The sequence below is a fragment of the Madurella fahalii genome (genome assembly GCF_045866475.1).
Source record: "Madurella fahalii IFM 68171 DNA, scaffold_6, whole genome shotgun sequence".
Classification (NCBI taxonomy): Eukaryota; Fungi; Ascomycota; class Sordariomycetes; order Sordariales; genus Madurella; species Madurella fahalii.
In genome coordinates, this window is record NW_027263976.1 from 4,263,668 (window position 1) to 4,280,584 (window position 16,917).

At 56.4% G+C, this 16,917-nt stretch overlaps 6 protein-coding genes and 2 non-coding genes across 8 annotated transcripts; 5 read left to right on the forward strand and 3 right to left on the reverse strand.

Annotated features, from left to right (window-relative positions):
- Positions 1 to 403: 403 nt before the first annotated feature.
- MFIFM68171_11285 (uncharacterized protein) lies at positions 404 to 3,361 on the forward strand (the record flags this gene model as incomplete). Its single annotated transcript, XM_071066704.1, has 1 exon — positions 404 to 3,361. One exon carries the CDS (start codon positions 404 to 406, stop codon positions 3,359 to 3,361), a length of 2,958 nt encoding a protein of 985 aa, XP_070922805.1.
- A 3,524-nt stretch (positions 3,362 to 6,885) lies between these two features.
- MFIFM68171_11286 (uncharacterized protein) lies at positions 6,886 to 7,670 on the reverse strand (the record flags this gene model as incomplete). The annotated part of the gene is made up of 2 exons (XM_071066705.1): positions 6,886 to 7,430; positions 7,493 to 7,670. The coding sequence occupies 2 exons, from the start codon at positions 7,668 to 7,670 to the stop codon at positions 6,886 to 6,888; spliced, it is 723 nt and encodes a 240-aa protein (XP_070922806.1).
- A 1,355-nt stretch (positions 7,671 to 9,025) lies between these two features.
- On the forward strand, positions 9,026 to 9,415 carry MFIFM68171_11287 (uncharacterized protein; the record flags this gene model as incomplete). The annotated part of the gene is made up of 1 exon (XM_071066706.1): positions 9,026 to 9,415. The coding sequence occupies one exon, from the start codon at positions 9,026 to 9,028 to the stop codon at positions 9,413 to 9,415; it is 390 nt and encodes a 129-aa protein (XP_070922807.1).
- Positions 9,416 to 9,958: 543 nt separating this feature from the next.
- MFIFM68171_11288 (uncharacterized protein) lies at positions 9,959 to 10,368 on the forward strand (the record flags this gene model as incomplete). Its single annotated transcript, XM_071066707.1, has 2 exons — positions 9,959 to 10,248; positions 10,314 to 10,368. The coding sequence occupies 2 exons, from the start codon at positions 9,959 to 9,961 to the stop codon at positions 10,366 to 10,368; spliced, it is 345 nt and encodes a 114-aa protein (XP_070922808.1).
- Positions 10,369 to 12,029: 1,661 nt separating this feature from the next.
- On the forward strand, positions 12,030 to 12,108 carry MFIFM68171_t167. Its single transcript is given in 2 exon segments — positions 12,030 to 12,065; positions 12,073 to 12,108. It is a non-coding gene; the product is annotated as a tRNA-Thr (tRNA).
- A 69-nt stretch (positions 12,109 to 12,177) lies between these two features.
- On the forward strand, positions 12,178 to 12,249 carry MFIFM68171_t168. Its single transcript has one exon. It is a non-coding gene; the product is annotated as a tRNA-Thr (tRNA).
- A 443-nt stretch (positions 12,250 to 12,692) lies between these two features.
- On the reverse strand, positions 12,693 to 12,929 carry MFIFM68171_11289 (uncharacterized protein; the record flags this gene model as incomplete). The annotated part of the gene is made up of 1 exon (XM_071066708.1): positions 12,693 to 12,929. One exon carries the CDS (start codon positions 12,927 to 12,929, stop codon positions 12,693 to 12,695), a length of 237 nt encoding a protein of 78 aa, XP_070922809.1.
- A 1,942-nt stretch (positions 12,930 to 14,871) lies between these two features.
- Positions 14,872 to 16,418, reverse strand: MFIFM68171_11290 (uncharacterized protein; the record flags this gene model as incomplete). Its single annotated transcript, XM_071066709.1, has 2 exons — positions 14,872 to 16,007; positions 16,082 to 16,418. 2 exons carry the CDS (start codon positions 16,416 to 16,418, stop codon positions 14,872 to 14,874), a joined length of 1,473 nt encoding a protein of 490 aa, XP_070922810.1.
- Positions 16,419 to 16,917: the final 499 nt, after the last annotated feature.

The following is a 16,917-nucleotide window of genomic DNA, read 5'->3' on the forward strand; positions in this document are numbered from 1 at the left end:
CGGCGTCGCACATGAACGGGCAAAACGAGGTGGGCAAATCCGGCTGATGTACGACTTGGCGGGGCAGCCGCCATCTGCCATCAAAACCAACCTGTCCTGCACGCCCTAAGCCTGCTTTGTCTCGCCCTGCTCCCTGAACTGCATCACACGCTCAACGGCCTGTCCTCGCGCGCACAACAAAGACAATTCTCGTCCACAAGATTGAGAATTACACCCGCAATGCCCGCCCGTGACAGAACCATCTCCAGCCCAAACCACTTCCACGACCCAATAACAACCTGAGCGTCTCTCAACGACGGAATACCCGAGTCCAAACCAACTCGTTGGAACTTATTTCGCCATCAGCAAACTTGAGCACATCAGAGAGCCCCAGCAGACATTGAGCAACCTCAGGAGAGACACCATGGAGCGAGAACGACAGTACCTCCGCCCAAGGGTAGGGGGAACGGTAACGCCCGGCTCGGACGGCCGTCCCACCCGCCCGGCCGAGTGGCCCGAGTGGGAGCCGGCGCGGGATCATGAGAACCAGCGGGAGCAGCCGCTCAGATCGATACTACGCAAGACGTTACGGCCTTCAACGCGGCCGCGGCGGAACTCGGACACCTCTGTCACATCATCGAACATGCCCGCCGTGGGGAGCGACTCGTCGGACCTCGGGTCGGCGGCACCCCTACCCTCGATCTCGACGTCAGTAGGGACATTACCCAGAAAGGTCCTCAAGGCAAGGTTCCCGGGAGCCCTGCCGCCGCCAGAGCGTCTAGGCGTCGTCAACCTGAGATCGTCCCGGTCCTCCTCCGCCAGCATCCCATCCAGCTACCACATCCCTGCAGTGCGCACAGTGCTCGCTCCGCAATACTTGGCCGACAACAGGCTCCTAGACCACCCTGACCACCGCGATACTTATGATCGTCATGACCGGCACGACCGGCGTGACTACCACGACCTGGATCCCGAGACCGAGTCCGTCTCGGAATCCTCCGACCTCTCTTCCACCACCCAAGCTACAAGCGTCATCTCTGCCACATCGGACTCCGGTGCGAGCGACGTGACGCCAACCGAGACAATCACCAAATCGACCCCATCCGTCCGCTTCACCCCAAGCGTCATCGGCTCCAGCTCCAACTCCAGCGTCGCCAGCTCCACTCCTCCCAGCCGTCGAGTCAAGCCGCGATTGGGCACGCGGGCCAGGCCGCCTTCAGAAGCAGACCGGACCCTCGCCAAGAGCGGCGGACGGTCGGCTTCAGTCAAGCTTCTCCCTCCCAGCGCCAACCCGGCCGAGTCAAGGCATCATCAGCGTGAGCTCGAGAAGACTCGGCAGGATCTGGAGCGCAGTCTGATGGACAAGATCGGACAGCTCGAAGCCGAGGCGCAGGGGCTGCGTGAGAGCCAGGCCAAGTTGAACAGGGAGCTCGAGGAGAATTCCTCACGCCTCAAGTCCGTTGACCAGCAGAAAGCAACCGCCGAGAAAGAACGCGACATCGAGCGCAGCAACAGGGAGGAGATCCTCAGCATGCTTGACAAGCAAAAGGCCATCTTCGATGAGTTCCGCAGCAACTTCGAACTTCAGAAGGGTATGCTGGACGAGGTCGAGAAGGAGCGGGATGCCGAGCGCGCTAGCAAAAAGGAGCTTCAGGGGAAGCTCGATGCCACCAAACAGGTCCTAGATGAGTTCAGATCCACCTCGGAACTGCAGAGGGCCATGATTGAAGAGGCCGAGAAGGAGCGTGACGAAGTCAAGGCGTCCAAGCATGAGGTGGAGGATCAGTTTGCCCAGCTCCGAAAGGAATTCGAGAAGCTTCAGCAGGACCACAAGGAGCAGGAGGATCTCCTCGCACACCAGATCGCGGCGCTCGAGATTGGCAGGGATGCTCTCAAGGAGCAGCGCGACAGCAAGGACAAGGATATCGCCGAATTGATTGCGGACCGCGATCGGCTGAAGGCCGAATTGGCGGCCTTGACGGCTCGGGTGTCATCCTTTGACGACGAAAGAAAGGCAGCTGAGGCAGCCTTTGATGACGAAAGGAAAGCAGCCGGGAAGGAGCAGCGCAAGATCAAGGATACAGCAGAGAAGGAGAAGGCGGCGATCCGGAAGGAGGCTGAGGCGGGCCAACAGGCCCTCAAAACTCGAGTCGATGAACTAGAGCAGGCAAAGGAGGAATTGGAGAAGGCCAAAGCGGCTGTCGAGCTGGACAAGGTTGACGCCCAGGAAAAGCTCGCAACCGCCGAAGGCGAGATCACCAGACTCACTTCCGAGATTGAGGATCTAACATTCGCCGGATCTGATCTCTCTGCAAAAATTACCAATCTAGAGCAGGAGCTCTCGGTGGCCAAGACAGAGACAGCCGAGCTCAGGACCCAGATCGAGGGTCTCGAATCCGATAAGGCCGGGCTGCAGAAACAGATTGAAGACCTCAATGCTGAGAAAGCCGACATGCAAGCACAGATATACACGCTAAACACCGACCTTGCCGGCGCCAAAGCCGCGAACATTTCGCTCGCAACCCAGAAACTTGACTTGGCTGGCGATATGGCAGGAGTCCAAGGCTCTCTCGACGCAGCTAGATCCGAGATCGAGAAGCTCGTCCACGAAAAAGCCACCGTCCAGGTCCAGGCAGACAAGGTTCCTGGCCTGGAGAGCACCAACGCTGAGCTCGGCTCCAAGATTGCGCAATTGGAGGGCAAGATCTCGGAACTCGAAGGCAGACTTGCCGAGCTTCAGAAGGAGGCGGACAAGATTCCCGGTCTCTCTGGTGAGAAGGAAGCAGCTGAACACAAGATATCGGAGCTTGAGGCGAAGGCTGCCGACCTGGAGGGCAAGGCTGCCAGCCTCGAAACCAGGCTCGCTGAGGCGCAGGCCGAGTTGGGCAAGCTACCGCCCCTCGAGGCAGCCAAGTCGGAACTCCAGGGCAGGGTGTTGGATTTGCAGGCCAAGATCGCTTCCCTTCAAGCAGATCTCGAGACAGATCCCGATTCCGCTGCTGCTACACTGAGGGCTGAGCTCCAAGCGAAGAGTCAGGAGATTAGACGGCGCGTCGATGAGATCACAGAGCTGACAGAGCGCAACACGGCGCTCTCGACACAGCTGGGTGCAACGAGGCAGCAGCTTGACACGGTACAACGGTCACTCGATCACGTCACGCAGTCGTACAACTCGTCCACCGGCCAGGTCATCGAACTCCAGCAGCGTGTCGAACAGATGGCGTCAGCGTCCAGAAGAGCTAGCCGGTCCCGCACATCGTCCCCGCAAAAGAAGGAGCGTGACGGCGGCAGCAAAAAAGACAAGCAGCTGGTGGTGGTGCGAAACCCGGCCGACAGAGGAGGGGCCCTGTCAGTCATGCTCCACCTCGCTGCTGCCATCTGAATTTGACAAGCCCTCACGATCACTAACGGGGCTTGCGACCTACAGGCAACTCGTGAGGAAATGCGACCTGAGGCAGGGGAAGCGATCTAGAAGCACCAGTCCGAGCCCCCGTACTTCGACATCCTCCATTGCCTCGCAGTCTGAATCGGATAGCTGACACATCATCTTCGACATGTCGGTGTACCGGCGCGTGGCACGACGTGAATCACCAACACTTGGCTAGGAGAAGTGATTCAACTCCCCCCCACCCCCCACACACAAACCCAAAGCATACGGGCTGGGGATGGCGCTGGGTGGAAGATGGCAAGCCTTGTGCTTTTGCCCCCTTTCCTCCTAGAGGGTAATCTAAAACGGTGGATCTCTTGCTTCGGGTGGCTCAGCCCTTCGCTTTTCTCGAATTTGCTTTTGTTGATTTGATCTACCTGTCTACTTCAACATCTGTTTCTTTTGTCTCGAGCCCTCCCTTCCTGTACCCGAAGCATCCCCCTAATTACCCTCACCTGCACCCATCCTTCCTAAATTGCTTCGTTTTTCTCTTTGAGTCTGGTTGGTTTAAACAAAAAGTTTTTGGGTCGTCAGGCGTTTTTGCAAAAGTATGGATTCGCATAGCAAGCACTGGAGGATACCCCGCGTCATCATGTAACACAACACATCATGTAATGACTCGTTTTCTTTTCTGCATGCTTTAGACTCTTTTCCGGGCACACAGCTCACCGTGTCGTGATTTGATGGCTTTATGATAACGAAGTCATGACATAGGAGCATAGATGAAGTGCGAGGGGGAAATGCACATGCAACATTACGGGGTATTCGGGGAAGGGTATGGATAGGGAAGATTGTTCTGACGTAGTGGGTGGTAATCATGTTAGGCTCACTGGCATGTAGTAGTCGAGGAAGCAATAATAGAGTGTTGGATAGTATGATACTTGTTCATTCTCATTCCCCCCGGTACAGATTTGGTCCTGCTGAGGTCTCTGGTCGTCTTCCTGAGGCTTCTGCCGCATCGTGAACCCTGTTCAACCGTTAGGGTTGGGACCCTTGGAAGGATTCCTCCTGCGCGGGCAAAACGTGCGTTTGCCTCCCTGGCTTGGTTTCTTAGTGGTCGGGGCAATTGGCGAATGGGCAACAAGCACGCCCGAGACCGCCCCATCTCTTCCAATCAGACAGCTGGACTCGTACATTGGCCAGCAAAAGGTAAAGACGGTGTAGACAAATCCTCGATCGTCGACCGCCATGCATGGAGTAGAGCCACGCTTCGCATGAAGGGCGTTCCTTTCCATGCAGGAATCACGCGGATGCGTTGGATCTAGACTCCATGGCGTGCAAACCATGGGAAAGATTTGTCCTCGGTTCCAATTCTCCCATGCAAAGCCAGAACTTGGCATACCGTCGAGGGAGAGCACGGACTGTTGCCACGTCCCCTTGATCGCGGCCCCCCCAGGGGCTGGTCTGGAAAGCGGTGAGCCAGGGCTGTGGAAACCACCCTCTTAACGTTACATTTACCCCGGCCCCCCGGCTTGCTTGGGACCTCGAGCTTCATGGGGGATGAGTGTGGTGTTACTGCAGTGTACCTTAGCTTCTCCGGTTGCGACAACCCCCCCCCGGGGCTACCCCCTCCGGGAATGGCGGCATGTCTAGTTACATTGTGTCGTTGGCCTCGGGGCTGGTTCCAAGTACGTGTACGTGTAGCCTCGTATGCGTTAGAGGTGGGGGATGCAGGTGTGTTTGTTGGGGGAAGAGGGATTCAACGGGATTTTAGCTGCGAGGTTGGAAGACGTGGTTAGTCGGGATATGCCTTGCATCCTGCGGCAGACTGCGGCCTGGCGAGGTCGGCGGCGAAGGCGACGGCGGCAGCGGCTTTCGGCTGACGCGTGGCTGACGTGTTGTGGATTGGGACGGGGATTGCTGTGGTAGAACCAGACCTGTACGCCTCGCAGTGCCTCGCGGAGAATGAGGATGCTTGCCGCTTGGCGACCTGGCGTTGTGAGTGCCACGGAAGGTGCCGCTATGCGGTGGACGTTGACCGGGTTCAAGTTAGGACTCGGTAAGTAATATCTCACGGCGTGCGTGTCGCGGTGTCCGTTGGCTTGTCTGCATTGATTATTCAGTACGATGATTGGTTCTGACTCAGGGTGCTAATTACAAGCTATCGTTTGTTTACACATTTAGGGACGCATCTCCGTGCTTGCCCTGATGATTGGCAGAGTAGTCCCACTCATATCGTATGATTGATATTTATGAAGCTCTTCATTGAATCGACACATACGTGTTGAACGAAGAGCTCGCTAGAGGATGACTCGCAGCACAGTCTGGAATGGATGATGTCTGGTTCTATTGATAATGATCCAAGTGAATGATTGGACATCACGGTCATCTATGGGGAAACCGATACTGGACATGATTGGTTTATGTGGTGCAGGACTACGACATAGTGTCGAATTACGATTCGACGAGGGCCAAGCCAGACTCTGTTACATCCGGTGCCATCTAGAAAAGTACCCAAAGGCTGGATGCCCACTTCACTCTATGGACTATGGTTAAGTGTGAAATAGGCTCCCGTAGAAGTCCCATCCAGAGTTAGACCCCGGATGATGGCCAGCAGCAAGCTAGGTCAAAAGGGGGCCAACGAGCTTCTTAGGGGCGACTAGTCTGAGAAAGGCAAGTTAGTTGGTGTAACGTTGTGTCACATTGCATTGAAGGCGCTAGTAGTAAATGCCCTCATGACCAAAGGTAAGAGCAACCATTGCTCAGAGCCTTGAACGACTCCTTGAGACTCCCGTATGTAGGAGTAAACCGGCCGAATCAACTTTTATCAGTGACGGCACTCCCTGCTCATAATAAGTGAGGCAGAATTGTGGCGGTCTGCAGGGCCTGGCACTAATGTAGCAGGCTTATTGTTCTGCAGGTCATCCATGTCCGCGTGTTTTACTCGTTTGGTGATCATGTGCTGTCCAGATTACCGGGTGAGCCTCCGACATCGGCGAGTTCATGGCCTTCTGGGTGATGAACCCATCTTCCCAGCTTCTTGCTCCAGATGGCGGTCTACCGCATGGCAGGTGCGCCGCCAACGGTAGATGTTGTACCGTAATGTCACGCCTTGCAGGACGGGTGGAACTGCGGTGGGCTCGGCAAAGGCGCAGTGATGAGTAAGATGGGAGCTGAGTAAATGTTGATATGTTGTGGCGTGTATTATGGCGGACATTGGGAATCACGGAGATGGAGTAGCAGTTTTTGACTGTCTTGCTTGGATTTTCCTGGCTATGTTGTGTGAAGGGGTTCAAGTCGATGACTCAACAAATGGTCAGCTTACATGCAGACACCTCGGACTCGCTGCAATCAGAACCAGCGACTAATGAAAAGCGTTGCATTATTCTAAGATCTCCCAGCTAAGTTTTAATGCAGATCTAGATAAAAGTGCGACCTCGCAAAACGCCTTGTGACCGGTTGCCGGGGTATCGTTTCGCCGCTGAGCCGTTAACCTGTCCCAAATGGATCCAACCCCCTTCCTCCTCCCCATGGCCGAATCACTTATGCTCCCAAAACAGATCTACGTCGTTACCATCTAGCCACTTCTCCATTTCCCCGTACATGCGGTCCCAGAGCTGCCCGCTGGGAGTCGGGAGCTGCAAGTCGATGTCGTAACCCAGTCTCGCCTGTGCGGCGCCCAGGTAGCGGTAACCCTGAGGGTACCTGGCCAACTCGTCCTTGGTGAACCTCGGCGCCTGGTGTCCGTCCACAGGTACGACCTTGTCCTTCTCGTAGAACAGCTTGACGTACTTTGCCTTCCAGGTACCGCTAGCCGTGTCCTTTTGGCAGAAGAAGATGAAGCGGCAATCGCAGTCAACATCAAACTCGGTTGCCTCGGAGGTGCCATTCGTGGCTGCGCCGTTGGCCGCCGAGAAGCTGAAGCGCTGGGTAATGGTAGCCTTCATTTTTCCAATGGCGCGGCCTTGCTTGGGGTTCAATTCGACCAAAGTACCGCACTCGCGATGCATGATGAAGACGCCCTTTTCTTTCCCGGCCTTGGAGATGGCAATAAAGTCGTCGACGTGGCGGGGGCCACTCCAAGCTGGCGGGCGTATGTTAGCCGGTGTCCATCAACAGCTGGGGGTGAGATGGAGGAGGTTGTACTTGTCCACACTGTCGCATCCTCGGTGAATAGGGAGCGGTAGTTCTTCCACTCAGAGGCATCGCGGTAGACGGGCCATCCCTTGCAGAGTTCCGAGACGGCAAGCCTGTCGAGTAACTCCTCGGCGCTGCCATTGACGTGCGAATAGCATTTGGAATGGGGATCAAGAGGTGAGGTCATAATGGAAGCCGAGTTTGCCGGTGCACGCTAATAGCTTGGTTGTAGTTGGGGAGGAATGGACTTGTGGTTCGCAAAGCGGGACAGCAACGACATCCCCTTATATATACTTCAATTTTTTTTTTAAGAAAAAGAAGGGAAAAAAAAAAAAAAAAAAAAAAAAAAGGAAAGAAAAGACAGAAAATTACACTAGAGCAGATCCTATCTGATTATCATCCTGAAGAGTTCCCTGGGTGCTCCCTGCTTCGAGGGGGCCACCTTGGCAGGGGGATGGCCTAGGAAGCAAGCTAAGAATAACCCCGATACCAGACTGGGTTCGAACATGTCACCGCCGGTCTTGGATCCGGACCAACAAAAGAGAAGAAAAATAATAAAATTCCTTAGGGCTCGGACGGCGGTCGGCAGGGTACATGAAGGGCAGGGGCAGCAAACATGGCGGGCATTATGTTTCACAGCCCGGGGAGGCCGTGTGGACCCGGAGATAGCCCGAATTCCGGACCCGCCGCGCCCGACAAGGCCTTGGTCTGACCGCAAACCGGTGAAATGGCTTCCGAGGTAGGCATGACAGATCCGCGTGGTGCTCGGCCTTCCTTGAAAGTCAACCGGACTGCGGTGAGCGAGCCGCTGCGCGATTGGACCCGTCCCACAGAGAGCGCTACACGACGTGAGGGCTATGCAGGTACTGCACGAACCCCTGTTCGACTGTGCGAACCTGGTGAGCAGTGGTTCTGTCATCACACCATCGCCTCCCTGCATCATCCCGAGCTTGATTTGCCTGTTGGCTGACTCGACTTAGCAGATAAGAAAGTCTACTATGGGCACGCGCCTCCGATCACCGGTCCTTCGTCTTGTGTAAGAAGTTGCCGGTGAGCCGTTCAGCCTGATGTATCTATCGTTCGCCGCTGTATCCCGTGGAGTTCAAGCTGGGCGAGTAGTCCAGTGCTGGAAATTGTTCTTCGGGAGCGAACGTTCAGCGCCCAGTGGCCGCCATGTGGCTGCTGCCATGCTGCTCTTCCTGGCTGGAGAAGTGCAGTGCTGTCTGAAGTACCCGGGTCCAGCACGAAGATGTGAGAGAGCTCTGAAGTTGGATGTGGGTCAGGATTTTATTGCAGAGACCCGGTGCCCCGCACTTGTGGCTCGTGCCGTTGGCTCCCTTGTCCCTTGTTTGCTTGCCCCGCAATACCAGCCGCAGCCATCCGACAGTACCGTATCACGCTTATGGTCGGCCTGAATTCCGCAACCCCGCGCAACTCTCCGTCCCATCCTGTCCCATCTTTCTCGCAGCCAGCGATACGCGATCCGTGACGACGAGACGCTACCTCGCCTGCCGACCAACGGCTCCAAACGTTTTGCCCATCATGGCGGATTCCGTTAAGCACATTTCGTCGCATACCGAGTTCGACTCGCTCCTCTCCTCGACGCGTTATGTCGTCGCCGACTTCTATGCCGACTGGTGCGGACCGTGCAAGATGATAGCGCCCCATTTCCTGAAGCTTGCATCTACTTTCTCGATCCCGGGCTTCCTCGCCTTCGCAAAGGTGGACGTCGACCACGTGCAGTCGGTCGCTCGGAAGTATGGCGTCGCCGCCATGCCCACATTCCTCTTCTTCAAGGACGGGAAACAGGTTGCCGTGAACGGCGCCGCCATGATCCAGGGTGCGAACCTACAAAGCCTAACATCGGCCGTGGAGAAGATGGGTAGACTGGCCAAGGAGAAGGCCGAGGCCGCCACCGCTGACAACGCGTAGAGCGGATGGGAGGGGGGCAAAATGCATACCGAGTGCATATTGGGACGGGGCTGGAGCGCCAACAGGGCAAAAGAAATGCGCAGCATTCTTTTGCCGTTGTCTCTGCAAGGTGGCAGACTGGCAATACAACTACGCTCTGCCGACTTCTTCGTAGTTGCCCACCGTAGCCATGTCGTGTGCTTTCAATGCCCGGCCAGCAACTCTTCAAACCGGAAATGACCCGGCCAACCTTCTGGGCGGGTTCGCATGCTGTCGGCATCGCCGACGGCATCGACAAAGCTCCCGAACCGGGAACCTGTTGGGCCTGGATCGCCAGTGATGTCATAGCATCCCATGGCATCGCCCCCCCGGCCTGCGTTTGCTTTTTTGGGGCACTTTGACTCTTCTGACGGCTTGATTTTCCCCAAACCGCTCTTCACCGATAGAAATATGAATTTGATCACTTTGCCACGTACCGAGTAGTGTATCCACATTCTTGCTTTTAGCTCAACGAAACGCCACTCATCCCACATCGCCGCTCCTCCGAGTATCCGACCCGGAGAAATGTCTGAGAAGCAACAGGAACGGACGAGCGAGTCCGCGACCGGAAACCGCACCCCGGTCCGAGATCAACGGACGGTGGAGCGGCAGGATGACACCGGCCTCGACAGGCAGCTTGCGCAACAGCCACCTGTGCAAGATCGCCATCTCGTCCGACAACAGGAGACGGCCGCGGCGCCGACACAGAACCAGGATGATCATGGCGGCGCCCCTGCCGTAAGACTGGACATGGACCTTGATGTAGACGTCCAGTTAAAGGCAAAAATAGAGGGTGATATCACTCTGTCCATTTTGTGAGTCCTCGGCTGGGGGATTTGAGTTGTGACGAAAGGACCTCAGAGCTAATTAACATGTCTAGGGATAGCGACCAGTACAACCGGCAGCGTGGTCTACGCAACTCACCTGAACGGTAGGAGATCACCAAATGCTGCGCAGTGCTGAGTTCGACCGTCGTTTCTGCGTCGCATTGGGCTGAATGGTTGGACCATCTGTTGCCGTCAATCAACAGAACCAGATTTTTATCGCCGACATTGATGTTTTGCTTTGCATTTATATGTGCTTTGATGGAATGTCTGATAGGGATTTACTTCGATCGTATTCGCGGTATTCAACCTGCTGCTATGGCAGACACGTGTGTGGTGGTGGTGTCTCGGTCACCTGGTCACGCGCCGGACCCTACTGATCGGGACAAGCAGCATCACACCTCTGAACCACGAGCAGTGCGCATGACATGTCCCGGAAGCCAGGCACAAAAAGACTGGAGAGTCATCGATAAATGGCCCGCACCAAGTCCTCCGCGCCCCATCTATGGCCCTACACACAGTTTCCGTCTAGGAATGCAAAACTCTCATTACACGCACGTTATATTGTTCCCGAGCCGGCCCTCTATCAGAAATTCTACGAACGGGGCAACGCCGGCGTTGAGATGCCCTCCAGCCAATCCCGCAGATCCACAACCGGGTCTCGACCTCGAGCCGGGGGTGCCTCGGACGACCGCGACTCGGGGCAGTCGCCGGAAATATTGCGTCAACTTGGCCGCGCGGTCTTGTCATATTCTCTGAAGCGGCTGAGCCAACAGAAAAACGCTCAGAGTCGCCAACGAGACTCAAGTTCCCGTCGGAGATCGAGTCGCAGCCAGAACAGAGACACATCGGGCGCCAGGGGTGAACGTGGAAGCAGTCGTGACCTACCTCGAGGCGACAGCGATATGCATAACCTTTTGAGTCAGGTAGCGGTTGGCCTTTTCGCGTTTGGCGTTCGCCATCTCATCCACCGCAGGCGTGAAGCCAAGCGGCAGGCTCAGGCAACCGCTCAGGCGAGCTCAGGAGCCGCGACTGCCGGGCATGCTCAAAGGTCTGGCACCACCGACCCCGAGTTATCGGCTGCCTTGAATGCAGTTGCACGGGAGTTACAAGGAGCGTCCGACTCTATCCGTCGTTTAGCCTCTAGCGCCCCGTCGCATCGGAATTGCGCGGTTCGGGAGGCACTGGCCGCTGACGCCGACAGACTGCACCGCTCGCTGGCAAACATGCAGACAAGCATCAACAACATGCGTAATCTACATCCGGGGCTGGACCAGTCGAGGGACTTAAACAGGCCGGAGCGGAGGAGGCGGCAAGAGAAGGACGGACGCCGGCGACGAAATGAAGAGGAGAACGCGGCTGGAAGTACCCGGAGAGGCCGCGACCAACCTTGGCAACCGCCCCAACGTCGCCCGAGCAGACGGAACGAAGAGAAGAGAAATGACCGGCGACCATGATTCTGTATAGTTGTGACGGCTTTAGCGGTGCCAGTCTCACCCCTGACTAGCTCCGGCTAAGGCTTCACCTTCATGACTCCACTCCTCAAAGCCCATATCAATACGATCTATCAGGTGACCTTAGCAGATGGGGGAGCTAACGGAGACGTCTCAAAGCTGCAGCTGCACTATTCCTATGACTGCTCTCCTGCCTCCATAAAATGTTTGTCCGGACCCGCTTAGGGGAACAGCCCTAGACCTCGGACCTCGGCAGTACCCACTACGATCACACCACGGCTCCCCATCAACATCGATACCTCGGCAGATTTCAACAAAGCCCGCATGGCTCAGTGGTAGAGCGTGTCACTAGTATTCTGCTATGACAAGGTCGCTAGTTCGATTCTGGCTGTGGGCAACACAGGGCGAGGGGATCACCACGCAGGGCAGTCCCCGCTCCTCCTCTTTCATCTCCTTCATTAATTACGCCCGCATGGCTCAGTGGTAGAGCGTGTCACTAGTAATGACAAGGTCGCTAGTTCGATTCTGGCTGTGGGCAAACAGAGGGACATGTGATGGTCAGAGTGGGCATATTTTTTCCTGCCTTTTTGTCTTGATTCGTTTTGACTTGGGGCGTGTCAAAGTAGAGGGGGATTTAGAGAATGGATGGCCTCGAGATTGGGACGGCAAGTTGAGAGATAGTCCATGGATCAAAGTGTACTAAGATAAGCAACTTACTCGCACACTGAGATTGGACTAGCACTACATGCAGCCTATCTAAGTAATATACAAACGGTTCATTACCAGGTAGGTTGTAATAATGTATCAGAGCCTGTATCCTTCTGAACTGTTGGCTCGCTCCCGAGCGGGTGACCTGTTTGCTTGCTTGAACTTCGTGAGCATTGTGCTCAGTATCTGACACCTTCAATGGGCGTCGGGAGGGCCACTCAATAGTCCACATACATCCTCACTCGCGACGCTAGTCCTCAGAGTAGTCCTCCGTCATTCACCAGCAGCAGAAACGGTAGCGCTCCCGCCAGATAGCCCAGAAAACCCCGACACCCCCGACCCCCCCGACCCCCGCGACCCCTTGCTGTGACGCCTTGCCCCGTTCTGACGGCCCCGCCGGCGGATGCGAATCGACTTGCCGTAGCGGTACAAAAAGTAGCCGACGCCGGCGAGGAACACGGCGAGGACGACGCCGACTATGACGCCTATCGTGATGTTCTGCTCTTGCATGGTGTACCGCTTGAGAAGGGGGATTATCCGGGGATGGAGGCTTGGCAATGCCGAGCCAGGGGGGTTATCATGATCATGGAGGAGGAGGAGGGTGTCATCTTGCGGTGACGGTTGGGTCCGTCGTGAGGTGTGGTGATCTCGGTCTCCTAGCTGACCTTGGCGGCGGCGGGGGTGGGTGGTGGTGGTGATGATGATGACGACGGGGGACGCAGGTGAAGATTGCTCGACCGTTGGGTCGGCACGGGGTTTGGGGGCGGAGGGTCGCTTCGCGCCCGAGGAGGAAGGAGGGCGTGGTATGTACATCAGGCGCTTGTTTTAGGCCGCTAGGCGCTGTTCAGGGGGGTTCTTGTGGCAACCGTCATGGGACAGCAATTGGGCAGTGTGCCTGGGCGGGGGGGAGCAACGGGCTTGATCATCGGAACACATGGAGTCTTGATGGGAAAAGGGGACGAGGACTAGGAATCTTGTCAAAGGAGGCTCACCGAACTTCTGAGAGGGTGTGCGAGATTCTTAATCTTCAGGGGGGGTCGTAGCGAAGATGCCTGCCACCAGAGAAACGGATGGTCGCAGGGCGAAAACGACGGGAGAGACTGTCGATGGCAGGCCGGGCACGACATTTCGCGTGTGCCGATGGAAATTCTCTGATTGACCAATTTGGGCGTGCATGCTTCGCTGACAGGACTTGCAGGAGGCAGGGCTGCAGACAACCACCAGCAGCGTGGGGTGTTGGGTTCCCGGCGGCTTCAGGGGCCCTATCGAAGGGTTCGAGGGCGACAGTGCGTCGCATGCCCCAGTTCAAATCTGGGCAGCTGCAGCGATATCAACCGCCCACCGTATCACTGGCCGTGTCAAACCAATGGCTGCACGGCAACCAGCGGGGCCGGTCCGGACAAGAGACCACTTGACGAATCCTCTCCCCAATCACGGCTTGGGATGTACAGCGAGCCGGCGACTGTTCGACTCCTAATCCACGGATAGTCGCTTGTGCAATACGGCATCCGAAGCTGCGACCCGAAGGTTCCCTGCCCGGTCGTAAGCAAATGGACTGACGGGGCTTGGTGCTATGCAGAATGTTGCAGCGGTCCTGTAGGACGTTTACGAATCCTGCCGAGCGCGGCCAAGGACAGAAGAGGCTTTATTGAAGCGCCAGCAGCAGCGTGGAAATCAATTGGCTGGGTGTCTGTCCCGACACCTTGCAGGCGGGGAACCCGAGCGAAAGAGTAACTGTCCGATGAAATGCGGGGAAGTCACTTACTTCAATGCTCCGGTGCCTGATAGCCGAGTCCCCGGTGAATGACAACGCATCAGCGTCCTAACCCTGTTGTTAGTAGCCCTACAATAAAGTGAGGCTTCAAACCGACTACCCCTAGCCACTCCGACCCTAGCTTTACTCCCCACACAACTGACACCCGGCCCGAGTCGGGACAGCCCAGCAGATTGAGCCTATCAGAGGGTCGCGGAGGAGACTTTGGTTCGCTGTCCATGTGTTAGAGGGCACCCTTTGAATGAGATACATCATGTCTGCTGGTAATGAACTGGCTGGTCTCGGTGACATCTAGCTGCCACGCGTCCTTGGTGAGCCTTGTTCACGGAGGAAAGGGTAACAACGATGGCCGAATCACGGCTCGTCGGCCTGGAAACCTAAGAGGCTAAGGGCAGACTTGACCATTTCTGTGTATCTGGGAGGCTCCCCGGACTAAGTAATGCCCGCAAAGCAATCCGGTATTAAATTTACTCAGGAGTGCTTGTCGAAGAGGTAGTAGAGGGTGATATCTATGCTCGTTGATTCTTTAGCACGCAGTACTTATCCAGATGCTTTACGGGCCACCTTCTGCCACTCCCAGTCCGGTGTATCTTCAAAGCAATGGCTAAGGACTACATGCAGTGCTCCCGGACAAGGGTCCTCGGCCTGGCCCTGAGCACTCGGTCCAACATCCGCACCTCATACAATCAAACACTTATCTCGCATGCTCTTGATCTCGTGTAACCAATTCGTCTTCCGCTTCTCGGCCGGCGTCTGGTCCCTCGCCTCCCAAAGATCCTGAAGCATCTGGATCGCGGTCCGTACATAACCCCATGGACAGATCCATGGATTCCTCGCCCAAACGGCCTGCATACGATCGATGCACCACTCGCGCTGTTGCGGATCATCCGTTTGGGCGCCGGCCACGAAGGTCGGCCACACGGTTCCCTTCAAGAGTACATGGTCGATCGGCACCGACGCTAGATGACCGAGAACCTCGCGTACCAGGACATCGGGTGATGACGGATCGATTGGGATTTCAGGGACGGCGAGCAAGATATAGAGGCAAGCAGCGGCTCGATGGGCGGACGCCAGGCTGATGCGGGCATCCAAGTCGTCCTGTGCCGAGAGACCGCGGATGCTGTACACCCACTCGATGACGTCCAGTGATCGGGCTTGATGCAGCAACGACAGGGCCAATTCGACTCTTGTAATATCGGCAACGTCGCTACTGCATAGATGGCTTGCAGACATGGTGATTTGTAGGATCTTTGGCGGGCAACAATGGTAGCTGTAAGGCTCGGCTCGCTTGAGGATAGATAATAGGTCTGTCAGGTCATGCTGGGCCCACGTTCCCGGGACCACTCCGCTGATTACAGAGCCCAAAACACGGTATGTCAGGCAGTCGGCGACGATGGCGTCGACCAGAGACATGAGCGAAGGGCCCAGAGCCAGATTCTGGCTGTGCAGAGTTGACATTAGCGCGCTCGCAGCTTCGATGTGGGTTGGCCATTCTCCCTTTCCAGAGTCGATAAGGTCGAGATTGATGAAGAAGACGGTTGCGGCTAACACCATGGCGTGGTTTGCCGGACCCACGCTGTCAACCGCCGACCGGAGCAACCTTATGGCCTTGTCCTTAGCCACAAGAGCGTCTACCAACTCGGCCATACCTGGCCGGTCTTGGTAGCCGTGCAGCGCGGCAAGGTGCATGGCGCCCGTGGCGACGATAATGGCCTCGAGAAAGTCAAAGCTGCCGGCTAGTGGGATTACCGTCCGGAAGGGGTTCCTATCATGCTGGTCGACGGAGACCAAGTCTCGGCAAACGGCCGTTGCGACTAAGAATGCATGGGTTATTTGAGCGAGGCTGGCCTGATTAAGGTAGGGTGAGCAGAGCTGGGTCTATACACACAGTGGTGAACGTAACATCTCGCCCGGCGGTTAAGGCCATTCAACAGCGGGTCGAGGAGGGATGCATTGACCGAAATGGGCGTCCCGTCTCGAGGGATGCTGAATCCAGGGGGGGCATTTCCTGGCGGTCCCACAACGGCCAACTGGCTGGCAAGTTTACCCCGGACAGCAGGGGCATTGGCCCATCTCAGGACAGTGCCGTAGCCAAGGCACTCCTCGCCGGAGCTCGAGCATTTATGACAAAAGGGGCGGGACCGGTCGCAGCGAAGGCGGCGGCGGCGGCAGTTGTAGCAAGCCTTGGACTGTCCTCCTGTCGGGACCGGGTCGTGCCCTGGCATAGAGTCCTCGGGTTGTCACCTGTCAGGTTGCACTGCTCACTGCATGCTAGGCTGGGCTCTGGGCTTTGCGCTTTGCGTTTGAATCGACGAATGGCAGCGTCAGAACAAGTTGTTCATGGGGCCCGCTGGCATCCGGCATCGAGGTCGAGGAAAGCGACGGTTTTCTTCGCCACTTGGCGCCTGGACCCCGTTGGTGACTCGATGGGCTTTATCCACCCCGTCGGTTCAAGCGTTAAACCGAAAACGGAACCAAAGCAGCACCAGGTGCATTAGCCCCGGTCAACGGCCGAAGAAGCAGTTGTGCGACCGAAACGTTTCGAAACGAATCCGTCACGGTCAGGTACGGTACCTCGGACGGGGATCCGCCGACACTTGTCAGCCACAGCAGCTAGGACATTTTCTGACGCAGCAGGGGCGAAAATGACGACCCTGACAAATACAATATTCCTGTATTCAATTACGGATTACTACACATATGACGCCCATGACGACCATTGAC